This window comes from Spea bombifrons, chromosome 3 (assembly GCF_027358695.1).
Source record: "Spea bombifrons isolate aSpeBom1 chromosome 3, aSpeBom1.2.pri, whole genome shotgun sequence".
Classification (NCBI taxonomy): Eukaryota; Metazoa; Chordata; class Amphibia; order Anura; family Pelobatidae; genus Spea; species Spea bombifrons.
In genome coordinates, this window is record NC_071089.1 from 95,979,954 (window position 1) to 95,998,549 (window position 18,596).

The window sequence follows — 18,596 nt, forward strand, 5'->3', positions numbered from 1 at the left end:
ACGCATTACCGAAAGAAATAGACAAAAGCCAGAAATTAAAAATTAAATAACTGCTTATTATTTAAAGACAATGTATGTATCTGGAAGTTGGTGACATTGAGTACTATATACTTCCATTAACATCTGTAATTGCAAGTAGCAGCCTGTTTGACATCCTGTGTGATGAATAGGTTAACAGTACATTACCTTCAGAGACCATAAAGATTTTTTTATGAAACAAGTTGCAATTGGGCATTATGGTCTTGCACCAATTGGAGAAATCTCAGTCCATATACTGTAACATTTTTGTTCCTAGTAAAAATACATTAGAAATAAATGAAAATCTAATAAAGGAAATAAAATACAGGCACAGCCCAGCAATGGGGTGGTTAAAAAAAAAATCATACAAGACACATACATTGCCAAAGGGACCCGCTAAGCAGGACACTGGAATGTGATGCTCAATCCTCGGGCAGTGTATGTGTCAAGTGTATCGAGAATTCAGCACAAATACCTCGAAAGGGTTAAAGTGGTAACACCATCTCCATACATGCAAAGAAACTCCAGTTCCAGCGCTGCTGAGGTTAACCGCTCTTTGCAGTTGGATCACATTGTGCGCTAGCAGCTGGCCTAGAAAGGATAATCTATTTATGAATGAGAACAAGAGGCCAGGCATAATTGAAGACTTGTCTGGCTCTAGCAGCCCATGCTGTGTGTTGAATCTGGAATCTAGGTATTGCACAGTACAGAACGCATTAGCAGGCAGATAATGCAGCTGCCAACCTATTTACATCGAAAGAACTAAATCCCAGTGCAGATGACCTAGAAAAAGACAAATCTAAAATTCATGTAAGCATTTCTAAAATAATACTAATAATAATAACAGTAATAATAATAATTTACTAGTTTGTGTCCCGTGTTTTATTTTAAAATATCCTAATTAAATATAGCTATTAATGCCCCTTAGGGATTGCACTTAAACCAATTAAAGATACAATCGCTCATTTGAAAATACATGGATTATTTAGGGGGGGGGGGATGATTCTTTTGTTAACATTATTTTTCTGACATGGCTGTGATTGAAGGTAGGTATGTCATGCTAATGGCTTTGATTGAGCCCTTTGTATGTTGGGGGGATACAGAATAATCAAGAATAGAGGTCTTTATGCAGTTCAATGGACAGGAACCATACAGCACTTTGTTTTTATTGCACTCAGTAAGCTGTCATGGACCGAACATCTGGTACCATTTGATACCCACACAATGTTTGGTATTTCTGGTCACTTGCTAAATACAGTGTAACCTTTAAGAAAATAATAATGTACATTGTGATTTTGTAGGCTGTGTAATGGTATTTTCATTCTAAAGCTGTCCTGAGGTTTTGGAAGCCCTGTATGGGTTCCAGAACTGCAAAAAGAAGACTAGTCTTTTGGTATCTGTCTCCAGAAACATAAGCAGTAGTACAGAGTGCTCAGGCTGAGATTTCTGATCCCACATAGGGGATGCAGCCACCTTGGAGAGAGAGTAAAGGAAATCAGGCCAAGGCTACCAATGGGTTCTGCAGAGCCACAAACAGTGTGCTGCAGCCATCATTGGTGTGTTCAAGGTTCATATGAATGAACAGCTATCTGCTGCACATCACAATCACCAAGAATGGTGTGGGGTATTTAACACTGATATGGTGAACCCTTTACACCCTACTGAAACAAAGGGTAGAGAGTATCCCTCTGTTTTGCAGGGTTGTGAAAGTGCATCCCAGGTGAATGGTGTAGTTACCCTGCCCTGCTAGGGGGACATCGGATAAAGGATGGTGAAGATCCTTGGTGGTTGCACCCTGTCACATGCAGCTTTGGTTAATCCTGTTTGGAGCTGGCCAGTCCCTTTAGATAGGTCCTCACTACCAGCCCTAAGCAGAGGGTTAGGAGCAGCATGTATCCGATGGTTCCATAGAAGGTTGGGAAGGTTGGAGAGGTCGGGGGAGCTTTCAGGAACTGCTCTAAACCCTGCTCCACGTAGTGCATCTGATCATAGATACTGAGGAAGGTGAAGACATGGAAGAGCTGGTGGCTGTGCCCTATGATGTCAAAGAGCCCCGGATGGATCCTTTCTGGGATCTTACTGACATTGAAGAAAGCGGCCACCAGCAGCCAGAAATACCTCCGGTAAAAATACACAAAGAGAATGGGGTTCTTCCTTCTGAGGTCGAACAGGAGGCTCTCGATCATCACGGGGCACGCCATGCTCAGGGGCATCGCGAACACGAAGGTGCGGATGGCGAACGGGTACGAGCAGTCCTCTGCCCGGCTCTTACAGCACGCCACCGTGCATGTCACCGCCAGGACAAAGGCCACCGGCAGCACCAGCTCCCCGTACAGCCCCATCAGCATGCTGTAATCCACCCGGTGCCAGCCCAGGCTCTGCAAGTAAGGGGTCATCACGGCGGGGTCGAGCAGGCTCAGCCTGGGCAGCAGGTAGTAGGAGTACGCCACGGTGCTGGCGAAGCCGTAGTAGCTGATGGATGCATAGTCCAGAAAGAAGAAGGCTGCACGCAGGCGCAAGGAGCGGCAGCTGAACACATGGGCTGTGCAACTCATGGCAAATGTCAGCAGCACTCCCGACGCGTAGCACCACAGGGGCAGCAGGGCAGGGTGGTGGAAGGGCAGGTCCGTGGTCAAGAAGAAGATCTGGTAAAACTTGCTAACGAACAGCACCAGGGGGATGAAGTGGGTCCAGAAATTCAGAGTCTCGTTGGTGGGCTGGAAGATCGAGGCCAGGCACTCCTGAGCGGTGAGGTGCAACCGCCTGTAGCCGGATAATATAAAGCACTCCACGAAATCATCGGGCACCTCGTCCCAGCGGAGGAGGGAGGACTTCTCCTTGTCTCTGGTGTAGGGCTGCAGGGGCATCCCGGCGATCTGACCAGGGGTATGTTGTTAGCGGTAGAGGGGCAGGGGGTGGCTGTCCGATCTGTGCTGCAGAGGCTGGAGTCACAATGCTGCTCTGTCTGCTGCAAGGAGGTCCTCTGCTCCTTCAGCATCAATGCAGCAGCCGCAGCAGCAAGTGATCTTAGTAATGCAGAGGCTGCACAACTGAGCAGTTCAAAGCCCGGAGGATCTGATCGTCCTTTGGATCATATAGCAGAGCTCTATCGATTCCTCCAACCCCCTCAAGGGCAGCAGGCAGGAGATCTTTCAGGAGCTGGACCCCATTATTCCTGCAGAGTGGGTGTTAGTTCTGACCTTGAGGCTCATGCTAGATAAGAGGCTGACACTATAGGAGAGTATGGGGGGGAGGAGTGATCAGTGCAGTACGGGGTGGGGGCAATTTAGGTGGCTGATTTCTCTTTTCCATTGTAGGTAATTGATATATGTAATGGAACGATCCTGATGAAACGAAGAAGGCTTGTATGTAGAAAGGAGAGAAGCTTGACGCTATACCATTCTAATGATAGAGGTGGGAAATAGTCTAAAGCGCAGACTTTTCAAGAAAATGCAGATCTCACCTTAAAATCATACTCGCAAGTAAAACTATCCAACTCCCAGTGCACTAATCCACAAAATGATGGCTAGCCCCTTAGATGTGCTCAGATTAAAGCAAAACACTGCGCATCCGATGAAATGAATTAAATATCCATAGGAAGTTCAGTAATGTACTGGTGAGACGGAAATGTGTGGAAATCTCAGTAGAGTTGTATTATAACTACACGGACTTAACATTTCCACCTATCGCCCTAAAGCCCAAGTAAGTCTTTAAAATGTGCAAGATTATTCAATTATAAAAATGAATTAAGTAGCATGCTGTAACCGTATTAGGTGCTGATATAGCGTGGTCATGTTATAAAAGCTGAAGGGACACTGAAGGGGTTAAATTGTCACTTTCAGACTGTGCTTTTAACCCCCCTCTGCGTACAGGCGGAGCGTCTGTCTCAGCTTGCTACGGTGCATTACATTTCTTTGGACGTGTCTAAACAGTTCTAGTTGGTTGCGATCTCGAATATATGTGTAAAAATATATCCAATCGTAGGCGTGCAGAGACCCCGCGCAGCCCATCCTATCTCTGGGTACAAAGGGTTTTCTATTGCAATCAATACCGAATTTTTCAGCAATCGCCACTTAGAATCTTTACTATAACAATGGAAATCATATCTGAGCAGAGTCAGGTAAGTGAATCACAAGCCACCTCCATCAACATCAGTCAAGGTTTCGATGGGTCAGTGAATCGAGCCCCTGGTCTTTATTACCCTGGTCTCACTGCACCCCGAAGCTATAAAGTTGCTGTTAATGATTTCATAGCTCCGGGCAAAGGTTTTTTCTCTTTATCATTTTTATACCTGCACATATCTCCTTATTCTTCTCCTCCGACGGACATTGAGTATCTCATTTCTTAGAAGTAAGGGTTGTAGTAATGCCTATTTAGTAGTAAGATACATTCAACTAGGGTTTCCGCCAGCGTATCGTGAACTTACTTGGCAGCGACTTAATGATTTCATCTTGTCCTGAGCCCTGTTCTCTGGATTATATTTCCCCGTCCAAGGTCATGCTTGGGACATATGGGGCAGACATTTTGATTATATCGGTTCACTAATAAACTCATTCTGCACTTTGGTTAATTGTATCTCAGATCTGCTCGCATTTATCAATGGAGGAGCCATGAAGGCAACTGCCCAGTTTAGAATTCTTTTAACCACTTCAGCACCAAATATTCCTCTAATGACTCGAATGCTTTAATCCTTTCCACGCCAGATGCTTTTAGTAGTGATTATCTTTCGGTTAAAAGCACGGCGTGATGTGTATGGCTGATACATCATTTAGAACACTTTGAAAGACCTTTTCAAAGTGTATAAACATGGGTGTCCGCAGACATTTTTTCAAGGAGGGGGGCATAATTTTAATGTCATACATGCTCTGGACCCTTTTTACCATGTCATGAAGGGGAGGGGCATAGTAATTATCACATTAAGCGCAGGCATGTAAAGGGTTGGAAAACCTGATGCAAAAGCCGAATAGAAGTATCAAGCTGCCATTGTGTGATTTGAGCGTTAAAATGTTTTTCTGATGTTTTTTATGTAACACAGTTGAATGCTCCACCGGAATTATAAAAAAAAACACGTCAAATCTGCATTTAGTGTTACTGTGTTAATTATATTCCACGGATGAATATAAGATATAATGGGGGGAAGCGGTGGCAGGCATGGAAGAATATAAAACCACACCAGATATAAACCTACAGTACAAGATATAAACCCAGGGCTCCAGATATAAACCCACAGCTCCAGATACAAACCCACAGTACAAGATATAAACCCACAGTACAAGATATAAACCCACGGCTCAAGATATAAACCCACGGCTCCAGATACAAACCCACAGTACAAGATATAAACCCAAGGCTCCACATAAAGATCCAGATCACTAGACATAATGCCACAGCACCAGATACAACACCATAGCAATCGATATAAACCCACAGCAACAAACTGCACCCAAATTCCCTACATTTATTCCATCTCTTTCTCCTCTTTATGTCTTTTCCCCTTTATGTCTTTTCTTCATCAACCCCTGCAATCTCTTCACCCTTTTCGTCCTCCATGCCTACCATCTCTTTCCATCTGACATAAAGGGGGAAAGAGATGGAAGGCATTGAGGAATATAAGGCAAGGGAGAAAGAGATGGCAGGCATGGACGAATGTGAGATAAATCGGGGAAAGGAGACAGCAGGCATGGAGGAATATAAGGTAAACAGGGGAAAGGAGATACCAGGAATGGAGGAATATAAGACAACAAAATCGGGAAAGAGATGGCAGCCCCCTTGCCCCCCAGCAGATGCCCATGGGTATCAATGAATTGATGGGCGGTGTCTCCTTTGCTTCCCAAGAGTCGTACTGAGATGAAAATTTTAATCTCTTCACATTATACTTGCAGCAGAAACGTGTCTTGATTTAAAGTGAATAAAGCCCTCTGATATTGGACTGTCCGTGATGCGTTATTATCCTGAGCCATAAACAGTGTGTATCGTAGATTTCACCTATGACAGCATTAGCTCTATTGATAATGTTGGACGGAGCTCTAATATATACTCCATGCTGAAAAAATCCATCATGTCCTGACAAGTACATTTCCAGTCTCTATGCTGTGTGATGGAGTAAATTCTTTGAATGTGTGACAGGCAAGAATGTAGACAAAACTATAAAAAAAAATTGCTAAAAAGGTGACCAAAGCACCTCTCATACCAGAGAGTTCATAGTCGTGTTTACTGAGCACACTAGCGGTTTGTTCAGTTTGCTATCATGGAATAACAAACAGATAAGATAAAATACTCTTCAACCGACCAGTGGAAATATTTCTGAGCAACCAATTCAGTTTTACTTGGAAATCTAGGCTATGGTGACCCCAACACGAGAGTAACCTGAAATCAGAGCCAAGCTCAGGAGATAAATGAAACCTAGTAAGGATGACCTTTACCTTTTACAATAAAACAGTAATCTATTTACTAAAATAAACAAAAATAAAGTCTTTTTGTTTTTGGAGTATCTGGGGTTTACATCCATTGACCTACCACAATATTTAACCATAAGGTACTTGGTGTCCTTCCAAAAGTGAGCAGAAACTGCCACTTAGCACCTTCTGACATCCTACTGCATGGCCAAAAAAAACCAGATAACAGTTTGCATATTTCTCATAAATGTGACAATGGCTGGGATCTTAGGTAATTTCAAAATCTGCTGTTCACAACGTTAAGGCAGGAAACACATTTATGGGAAATAAAAAAAAACAAAAAACCTACTACAATGCTAAAGGAGAATCATCCTTAGAATACTTGAGTGACCTGAAATAACCGTATGTCATCTAGCCTTCTAATAAGGGACCTGATGTCATCTCCGAAGCATGAGCTGTGCTCACATACGAGATAGTTAAGAGTAAAAGAACCTGCTGTTTTATTAACACTCTGCTAGTGCAATGAAAATCCCAGAAGCTGAACTTGTAATTGTTATTTATAAATGGCATCACAAGCCAAAACAAGGAATGTTCTGACACATTCGTCTATCTTTGTACCGGCGTTATAGCTGATGTTGGCTAGTAGATCTTCTATGCCCCCATGGGTTCATGTGCAGAATGCAAGTTGCAGATGTGTGCTAGACACACTGATTGGTCAGTTTTAAGAGAAACTATCTATCTATCAATCCATCCATCTATCGATATATCAAAAACAATTTCTCCTTAGGGCCACAGTGTTGCTAGTTTCAGAGAACGTCTAGGCTTGAGCCTTTAGGCCAAATGGCTTCAGCATGACTTTGAAAAAGGTCAAACCCCCAACAAAGGTCCCGCTATGGACTCGTGGATGTTGGGTGACATGTTCTAAGTTTATCTTCCTCTATTTTATATTCCCTGTATTCCGGATCCTGAAGAGTTAGTAGCCCCTAGCAACACATCTGCATGTGTGTAGTTAGGTCCCAAAGTTACAATGACATTTTCATGAGCTTATCCAGTATTTAACTAAAATATACCTACTGAGGACACATTTAATTTGGTTGAAGTGATATTATTAAATAATTCCTTACTTTAAACACCAGTATTGCTCTGCATATTATGTAAGTGCTTGTGCTGTTGCTTAGCAACGTATAAACACACTCAATGTCACAGTGACAAAAGGCAGTTGGCGCACTTGGATCCTGTGTGAGTCTGTAACACGGTGTTTAAAGCATTCCACCAACACCACAAGCCATATTAAAACTTTCTTTAGCTATGCATCCTAACTGCAACAGGCATTCAGAAAATTCACGCTCTCCAGTTTAGAGCGGAACGGCCATATTCCTAAATATCCCCATGCTTAATCCCCTTTGGTTCTGTAAAAGAATGTTTAGAACATTTCACAGACACAATATTTCATTTTAAAACTAACATTGATCAATTAAATTCAGTGTCTCCAAACTGGCAATTTTCCATGGCTGGACTTTTCATATAGTCAAAGTACTATTACTACTACTACTTCTTACTACTATTAACTATAACTACTAGTACTGTTACTATTACTACTGCTAACTACTACTACTTCTACTTACTACTACTAATTAGTACTACTAAGTAATATAACTACTTACAGATATTAACTATAACTACCTGTACTGTTACTATTACTACTGCTAACTACTACAACTTCTACTTACTACTACTAATTACTGCTACTAATTACTACCACTAAGTAATACTACTACTATTAACTAGAACTAGTACTATTACAATTACTACTACTAAGTACTAGTATTAACTATAACAACTAGTACTATTACTACTACTACTACTTCTACTTCCTACTACTAATTACTACTACTACTTACTACTACTACTACATACTACTTCTACTATTACTACTACTAATTATCATTACTAATTATTACTTCTACTACTTACTACCACTACCATGTTCTTCCTTGTGTTAGAATGCAAGGACAGAATCTCTCTGATTCAAGCAGGATAGTGCTCTGCCGATCACCCCATCTGTCCTGCTTTTGCAAACCATGGGCCAGCTGGAGAGATCCTCTGATACCCTGAGCAAACAACAGATTGTGAAATCGATCAGGATCTGTAATGTTGCAGAACAGACCTTAATCCCAGCTCAGTAATGACAATCTGGTGAACCATGGAAGCTGAGAGTCACAAGTTGGACAGATAGGGCAGTCCTGCTTCAAGCACACCTCATCCCCACCTCTCAATAAAGTTGCCCTGCTTTGGACAAAGGAAATGTTGGGGCTATGCAAGTGTAAGCACTGCGGGAGACATAGGTTTTTATTCACTAAAGAGAGGGTTGGCAGGAGAGTTGCCGTTTCAGCTCATTGACTTAACATTATAAATGGCCAAACACACTCTCAAATGCTTTATCATAACTAAATTTATTAAAGCTAACTACAGCTAGCATTCTGTCTTTGGTCACCAAGTTGTTTTTGATACATTTGATTTGTGTAGCTATACTGAAGCACGGAAAGGTTGTAGACAGTTGCTGGAGTTGAATGTGGAGTCTGCAAAACAAAGGGGTATGCATGACGGTTGTGCAATTGTCTTTAAGTATTCAAATTTGTCGATATTTTGTGATTTTGCTTGGCCATATCATCCACATCCTATGTCACGATATTGCAGATGTAGAAAGGTTGTTTATGTAAACCATAATACAAGAGTGATTAGGATAACGGAGGAACATTTACATTAAATGCCCTGGCCATAGTCTTGGGGAAGATGAATAGAGTGTCAGATATGGAGTACTTCCATTTTACGAGTAAACACAAAAGGTTGAAGTCCAAAACTTATCTTGTTTTCTTGGTACAAATCAATATTTTTTAACTTGACACACAGCTGACTCAAGGATTTTTTTAATGATACCTTTTATTTTCTGTTGTGCTGAGTGCTACTATCTTGCTTCTCCATCCTGTTTTAAGTTCCATCACAACAAGTAAGCAAGAAAACATAATGCATTTGTATGCTTGAGGAATATCATACACTTTTTCATTATTATACCTTTCCTACTAATCTTTGTAGCCTTGATCAGATGATGTAAATTGATCCAGAAAATGTTATCCTCCTTTCTTCTGTTTTGGTCTATCTATGCCATTGGGAAACATAATGTACACCTGCCACTCGTAGTGTGCAAAAATGGCTTTGCTTTTCTGAGACTTGTCCATGAACCATCTGTGGACACGTGGGATTTCATTATGTAGGTGGATAATGGTCTTCTACAGTTAAATGGCCTTCAGGGAATTAGACATTTTGCAAGCTGATCCATTAAATTGATCATTTGCCTTGTGCAGACAGCTGGTGACGGACTGTACTGATTAATTAAGGTTTGGTTCAACACTACAAATCACCCAGAATCCCAGCTAATTATGTGTTTTTTCATAGCTTCCATTCTGTCCAACAAGCAGTACATTTACATTTTTTGAATTTCAACCCATTGGTTATTGAATAAGTTAAGTATTTGGGGTAGTTACATATTTTTCCCTCACTTTAGTGATGTGTGTACCAATACAACCCAAGTAGTCAAACATGAAGAGGGTGGCAGATGCCTCATTGAAAAAAATATATCTTCAATACAACAAATAACGGGTTGGCATCTTACCCAATAAACAAAACATACAGATCCATACATACAAAACATACACAAATTTTAATGCCCCTATCATGAATATAACTTTTGGGAAATTGTTCAAATGGGAGAGGGATTTGGATGACAATTAAACATTAATAGAAAAGTGGGAAATTACATTCATTCCTATTTGTATATTTGTTATCATTTGTAAGCGATCCCTAAATGTAATAATGTATCTTGTACCCTCTCCAACCTCAATCTGTATGTTGCAGCAACTGGCAATATGGGTATTTAATTTTAGCTTGTGCTTTGTATGACTGGGCAATGGAACCTAATAAATGATTTAATATTTAAAATCACTGAGGCAAAATCTGGAATGCCCCATGGTGTCTTTGAGCTCATTTCTAATGGCTGGTGTTTCAAGGCAGGGGACAACTAGCAAGAGGGACAATTGCTCCCTTGGCTGCTCTCATTTGAACATTCTAGGCCACTCAGATGCTTTCTTGTGTGACATTTAGCACAAATATTTTATGCAGCACTTACATGATATCCGGATACGAGTACTAATGTGCAGGGGAGGGCTGGCAGCCTAAGGCCTGGGAGGCAAGTCTAGTCAAGTGGCCCATTGCGCCACCAAAGCGGCTGCGAGCGACATTGATAGCAGTCACTCCACTGGCGCCTAATGAAATTAAAGCGTTATTGAATTATTGGACGAAAAAAATAAACAATTGATAACAGCAATCACACTCCTATCATGCCTAGACAGCCTCCCTATGCCATGCTATCCCCCACACTTCCATGCAATCTGAAGCCCTCATTCACAAACATTCATCATAAACTACAGCATAACACCCATCACTCTCACACACTTACTAATATTTTCCTACCTTTCCTCTGGCACTGGCACTTTTTCCTCCTCCTCTTCATTCTTCCTCTTCTTTTTCCTCTTCTGTGTCCTGTCCTTCCGGTGCGCGGAAGACGGTGGGCGTGGCTTCAGTGTTGTGCGCCGGGATTTGACATCAAGTCCCGACGCACAGCCACAGTTGCCGCGCGCATCGTTTTTGGAGGTCCCGGTGGCAGCCGCTTAGTTTTTAACTTTGCGGCTGCCATGAATGTTCGTCTGCCGGCTGCCTGGCCAGCCCGCCGGCCCGGATTCAGGGCGGCCTGGGGGGCAATTGCCCCCCGGCCCAGCATGCCCCTGCTAATGTGTGAATTATTCAGTTTAGAGCCTAATAAACCAGACACCCCTGTAAAGGAGGTGCTCAGCCAGGTCACATAACACAGCGCTATGTGGTCCTCCGTTAGTAGCGCGGCAGAGTAATGTGCTATGTGCAAGGTAAGAGTGGGTGTGTGGTGTTAAAATTGTGTAAGAGTGAGTAGTCATATGTTATTAGAGTGTGTTGGCATATGGTGTTGGCATAAGGGGTCAGTGTGAACGGGTGTGTATTAGCATATAGTTTAAGTATATGATGTTAGAGTGAGTTTGTGTGTTAATGTATTGTGTTAGTGTGGGTGGGTGTTAGAATGAGTTTACATGTTAGTATGTTTTAGTTTGTGTGTAATTATGTGTGATACTTGCCTTGGGGAGAAGGTGCCAAAGAAGTCCTGCACCCAGGCACCCTAGGCTCACCCGTGTGATCTGTTGTGCTAATGGGCAACCTGGCTTAGCTCTCCTCAGGCCAGATCATGCCCAGGCCCTCACCTGGTTCAAGTATGTTAGCTGTATGTTTACTGCAATTTAATATGTCTGTGCGTAAGGCTTTTGGTGTTACATGATGGTAAACCAGCATCCAGTTAGATTTCCAAAGGGTGAACACCCAGTTACCTCTACTTTTCACCATTTGCCTAAGACACATAGACAATTGATTAATCATATCACCATCTGTTTTGGTTCTAGTACTGGTTGGGGTGCAGTTCTCTGTACATAGTGTTGGTTGTTCATTTCCAGAATGATTTTAAGATAATAAACAGTTACATAAGGACTCAACCGTGCTTCCTACCTAACATTGCCTATACCATTATATATTTCAGCCACACATTTTTCTAGAACATACATAACTGGCATTTTACTTTTGGTCTAGATTTCTTTGTAGCCAAAGGAATTGATGCCACGTGATGACTTTGAAATTACACAGTGGATGATCTGAAGCTTCTGGTGAGTAAATGTTGCGTATTATAATAGCATTCATGCTCTGATGCACAAACACTGCTTTAACACATGGTCAGCTTCTCATTATGGCTGCTGATTGCCACTTTAGATTGTGTTTATGAAAATTTCCCAGCTGTAAAATTACAAAAAATGCAGCAACACAGTTATCTTTATTAACACTATAGAGGTTAATTAGAAGTCCAGCCAAAAGTCCATCTTTGGGGAGTTTTTGATGGGTTTAGTGGGGGTTGTCAGTTTGTCAATTAGAATAATGTACATAATCATTGTGGCATTTTGGTGCCTTTCCTTGAAACATTTTAAAAGGATGCCGTTTCATCAACTCTGCTGACTATAATTATTTGATACAACATAGGAACATAGAATTTGACAGCAGATAAGAATCATTTGGCTCATCTAATTTGCCCATTTTATTGTGCTGTAAGTAAAGTAGAAGTTTGTCATTCCACATTTTTTGCCAGGAACCTAAATTATCATGTGACACAAAAGCAGACCCTTTTAGTTGTTGCCACAGAAACTAATTTGCATAATTATTAATATTTGTGTATTTTTATCACTTGTAAGAAATCCTCAAATCTAATAACTTATTATGGACTGAATGTTCTGCATGTCTTTATCGATACGTAATTATATCCAACATCGGCTGCAGACATTGTCATAGTGATACATTTGTTGGATTATACTCCGTTATAATAAACTATAATATATGTTCTATCTAAAACCTTCGAAGTTCCTCACGGGTGGGAAGGTCACGTTAAAACCATCTACATTGAAATATTTCGTTTCTTGAGGAATCAGTTGCTGTAAATCAGTATTCTTCATATATCATATGTTTAGCTACATGTATTATACTCTGTAGAGACCAGACCTTATCTGACCAAGAAATAGATGAGTTTTAGTCCAAAATAAGCACAATTGGTGATGCAGCTTAGAAAGACAAATGTTCTATGTTTTCATTATGAGGTAAAACAGTATTGATTGATTGGTATGGCACACAAAGGACTTAACGAGTCTAACTAGCTGTTCAATTATGTATTTAAGACATCGATCTAGAGATGAGCATCTCTTGTGGATGACCCTACAGATCAGTGCTTTGACGAAAATCGATCCAAACCAAGATGGAGTAAAACGTGTCTTCTCTGTATGCTCTGGGTTTGCTTTCTCTAAGTACTAGTCTTTACAGAGTTAAAGGTTCCTTGACCAAAATGACAGCTGTTGTCTCAGATCTCCAGGTACTAACAATAGATGTGCACACCAAGTAAACGTGCAGAACAATACTAGTATTGCATCATAAAACACACACACAGACAACATAACATTAATAGACAATATAACATAAATGGTCTTTGTCGTACTCTTCTTGTTGAATGCCCTGACAAAGACCCTTCATGAGCCGAAACATTGGCTCAGATCTTGAAGAATAGTCTTGAGTTACGTCTCATTGAATTAAGTAGCACCGAGCAACTAGGTTGTTTTTTCTGCTTATTGTTCTACATAATAGTAAGACGTCCATTGTTTAAATTTGATATTAAGAAACAGCCAAGTGTTGCTTTAGTTTAAATCTATTAAGTTACGCTTAAGCTGATTAAACATACCATCCAAGTCTCTTTATTTAGACTCAGCCAGAAACATTTACCTCAGTGGAGACAGGAGATTTTGTTGTTATTAAAAAAATGCCAGTGTATATGATATATACATATTATACACCCCACCTCAGACACTGTGTGTAGTTCTGCAATGTAATTAATAAGAGAAAAATCACAAAACCGCTATGGAAAATATCTTAAAATGTATGTTGATGTGTATATGTTCCAAATTCCTGGGGCACGGATTGGCTCAAATATTCCATAGGGGTTTTTTTACTTCAATTTCCAGAGCTCCCAATCATATCGAAGAGAGTAGCAGCAGCCAATCGCATGCGTGCTAACTAAACATCAAAGCAGCCACTTAGGTATGCTTCCTGCTTGCACTTCCTGTTTTTAGGAAGACCGCTAGGAGAGGAAGAAATGAAAAAGGTGGTCAATTTCCAATATTTCTGAAAACGTTCATTTGTTCTGCATAAATTCTATGTTACTGAAAAGCACGCACCTCTCGTGTTCATATTAAAGGTGCTGTTCCACAAATACCCCCCCCAACTTTCTCACTTTATTATGTGCTACTATGGTATGGATTTTAAATAAGTTTATTCCTTTTTTTTAAATACCTTTTTTTCAGTATTTTCTGTGATGTAATACATAGGAGAGGACTTTGAAGGAATGACAGCACTCTGTTTCAAGGCAACTGTAGTTTGCCAATAATCTTTTCAACCCAGGTCTTAAGAGACAAAATGACCTATAGCTTTCTTTTACTTCTCTTTACAGGATGCACGACTTTATTGATGCAGATTATTGTATTTCACCTAGTTCTTCACCTAGTTCTTCACTTATAAATACGAGAGCCCTGCTGAATAAACCTGTACCTTGTTTTCACCCTTCAGGTTTTGACTGATGTTTGGATGAGGAGTTATATAAGAGATCCCTTAAGTGGCACAGGCATAATATGAAGATAACAAAAAAGTATATAATTATTGTATACAACCCAAAAAAGTATAGCAGAATCCAGCACAGAATATTACAATTATGTGCCATTTTAAAGTTTATCAAAATTATATTTTTCAAATCTAAAATTTCCGACAGGGTTAGTAGCCCTATATCGTGGCAGAAAGTTAGTGTATGATGTAGGTGCCAGGAAAGCAGGTGCAAAGGGCAGCGATTTTGAAGAATTCTCACCACTTCTTTAATGGTACTGTCACACTCACAAGCTGCTGTTGAGTGTTGAGCAGAACTCAGAAACAATTGGCATGAAGGACAACCTGCAAGCTGCTGAATTAGTCCATATCTCTCAGATAATTGACTTTAAGACCAACTGACAAGCTGCCAAAAGCAATCAAGAAGAAATTGATGTGAGAACAGGCAGGAGCAGAATGTCTGCAAGCAAGAAGGCATTGTGCAAATTGTCATTCACTTCCCATCATCCCTATGTGAAGATTGTATTGGAATCCTACTATCTACCCAACCAATAACGAGTAACATGTTTGATGTGCTTAATCAGCATGGTTTATACATTGTATCTACATGTATGTATAGCACTAGAGACCGCCTAGTGGCTACATCCTCACAGATACTTTGTAAAGTTATTCTCATGATCAGCAACTTTAACAACAACATAGCTGTCACAGCACAAGTGAAAAATAACCAAGGCAGTTATTTATGGATACCTAATGGGACACTCTCTAGCCTAAATAAGCAACATTTTTTGCACCTTCAAGCAGTCATAAGTGGTGAAAGTATGGTACCACAGAGAGGGTGCTTGCTCCGCAGCGCTGGAGCTGCAGTTTCTTGTAAAGTATTTTTTTTTGTTAACAGGTTGAAGAATTCTTATTTAAGTACTTACAAAGCACTTTAATATGCACTCTTTGTCTCCTGAAGTGAAAATAAATACAGATCATATATCTTTCAGTGGAAGTGAAGACAATTTCACTTAAGGTTATCAAATACGAGAATTCCATTAAATGTGTTTGTAGTTATTATGTAACGCGGCTGGACAGGGCCACCATTAGTGGGTGCAACCTTTACAGTTGTAAAGGGTCTGGCTGTCCTTGGGGTCCTTTGGGGAGAAAAAGCTCTTAACTTTTTCTCCCCAAAGGGGAGGGGGCTGGAAGAGGTGCCCTTACTAAGGTGAGGGAGGTCTGAGAGTTCAGAAGCTTCTCCTGATTGGCTGAGTCTCTCCCTTAAGGGTAAGCTGCAGCCAGCACCAGGTAAGAAAACCCACTGTGTGTGTGATATGTGTCTGTTTGTGTGACTGTGTGTAATATATGGTAATAGAGTTAATTGTCTGAGACAGCTCACGACTGGTAATGGAGGTAGTTGATTGTCTGAGACAGCTCGTGTCTGGTAATGGAGGGGGTTAATTGTCTGAGACTGTTCATGTCTGAGACTGTTTTGTCTGCACCCAAATGGCTTGTCATAAGCTAAACCAAAAATAAAACTGTAAAAAATGAAACGTTATGTGTACAAATGTTCAAAAGCAACTGTTAAATGGTGAAAAGTTCATTGTATGCAGCAATATTTACAAAATGATGAGCATATAATAACAAAGGAAATTTTTAATTTCATATTTAGAGATTTGAGATACAATTTTTCATTTATGTTTTTTCATCATTTTCATCCACATTTATATCATTGGAGTCAGGCTAATACATAAAATGAAACCATCCTGGTGTTAGTCTGCCCTCTCGTGGTAAATCAGAATACTGCACCATATATTAGATCACAATTAAACACAATTAAAGGGACACTCCAGCCATTAGATGCACTTTAATGCATAACATAACTGCATGGTCTCTTTAAGTTTTCATGTTGTCTGTTTTGAAAATGTAGAATCCTTCATACCCCACCCCCCAGATATGTGCCCTGCAGGAGATGTGATCCTCAAAATACATCTCACTGCACCTGATATAATTACCTCCAGAAAAAAAATGAAATGACCCCTGTTCTTAATACTATCATTGCCCCCTTTAGCATCAATGCCAGCATGCAGTCTTTTGTAATAGTTGTCTATGAGGCCCTAAATTCTTGCACGTGGGATAGCTGCCCATTCTTCAGTCTTTGGTCGTCTTATACGAACCGCACATTTGAGATCTCCCCATAGTGGCACGGTGATGTTAAGGTCAGGACACTGTGATGGTTACTTCAGAACCTTCACCTTTTTTCTGCTGTTATTACTAGGGGGTCAACCTGGCCTTGTGTTTAGGGTCATTGTCATGCTGGAAAGTCCAAGAGCGCCCATGCGCAGCTTTCGTGTGGAAGAATGCAAATTGTCTGCCAGTATTTTCTGATAACATGCTGCATTCACCTTGCCACAAGATTCCCTGTGCCGTTAGAGCCCCCCCCCAAAAAAAAACATCAGTGAGCCACCACCATGCTTCACAGTGGGGATGATATCCTTGTTGACCCCTCTCCAAACGCAGCGCTTATAGCTGTGACCATAAAGCTCTATTTTGGTCTTGCCACTTCTTGTTATCGTGTGCCAGAAGCATGTCAAGGTGTTGTCGGGCATATCGTAACCGGGCTTTTTTGTGGCGTTGGCGCAGTAAAGGCTTCTTTCTGGCAACTCGACCATGCTGCTCTTTTTGTTCAAGTATCGTCGCATTGTGCTCCTTGAAAAAAACACACCATCTTTTTCCAGAGCAGCCTGTATTTCTCCTGAGGTTACCTGTGGGTTTTTCTTTGTATCCCGAACAATTCTTCCCCAAATTCTCCACTTCTTTATAAGTGATTGCCATTTTAACCTGTGTGCGTGTCACCTTGTGTGTTAGTAACAAGGTCAAACATTCAAGGGTATGTAAACTTTTGATCATTATGATTTAAAAAGGAGCCAGACAACTATGTGATAATAAATGGCTTCATAAGGTCACTAGCCTTAAATAAAAGACAGTTCTGTGCATGATCAGTCATATTTTCAAAGCCAATGCCAACATTTCGCAATTTCTACCAGGGTATGCAAACTTTTGAGTACAACAGTATATGCCGTTATAGAGCGGTATATAGCTCTCGAAGAAGTGAAACCCAGTCTACTACACAAACACACTGACTCTGTATGATACTGCCCGTGGAAAAAAATAGAATTGCTAGGTCCTAATCACTCAGCTGGACATTCTAATGAAAGTCTATGGGGGTTATTAGCTTTGCCATGAAGAGCATGAGACACCTGAAGAGCATGGGACATGGAGAATGCATACTGCGCAGTTTGAGTGACACTCTACCTTCACATATCTGCCCCCTGGGGTCCCAATTCGCCAGGGGTAGAAGTTTGGGGGTGTTAAACACTAACCCACATACACTTATTGTGACGCTCACTTACCTGCGCTACTAATCACATAATGTTAAGTGACTTGACTTGGGCCTCGGGCCAGCCATATTTAGAGAAATAGGACCAGCCCCAAGGGGGCAATTGCTTCCCCGGCTAGCCTGCCCTCTGCTTTATCAACAATTTATGTGATAAACAGCATATCGATAGTTATTGTTGATACCGGGCAAGACTTTTAGAAGAAGCCCAAAGTGTTTTAATTACAAAGTTCAATTAGCAAATACATCTTCGGCCGTTTCTATACCTATTATTGTGAATCTAGGACTCTAGTACACTCAGCAAACATCCAGAACGCCTAGAAAAGAGGGAGACCAATTGAACCATTCGGCCCTTGTAGACAACAAATATTTCCTGATATGAAGACTCAGCTCTCAATGGGTCCTTGGTCTTGTCTGAGACTCGATGCTTTATGCATCGTATGACTGTAGGTATCTCACACTGGTTTAGGAAGACCCCCCAAAAAAAGGGA

At 40.9% G+C, this 18,596-nt stretch overlaps 1 protein-coding gene across 1 annotated transcript; it reads right to left on the bottom strand.

Annotated features, from left to right (window-relative positions):
- Positions 1 to 1,455: 1,455 nt before the first annotated feature.
- PAQR9 (progestin and adipoQ receptor family member 9) lies at positions 1,456 to 3,183 on the bottom strand. The gene has a single exon (XM_053460679.1). It carries the CDS (start codon positions 2,883 to 2,885, stop codon positions 1,833 to 1,835), a length of 1,053 nt encoding a protein of 350 aa, XP_053316654.1. The 5' UTR covers positions 2,886 to 3,183; the 3' UTR covers positions 1,456 to 1,832.
- Positions 3,184 to 18,596: the final 15,413 nt, after the last annotated feature.

Coding starts and splice junctions, on each gene's coding strand:
- PAQR9 (XM_053460679.1), bottom strand. CDS start 2,885: ATGCCCCTGCAGCCCTACACCAGAGACAAGGAGAAGTCCTCCCTCCTC.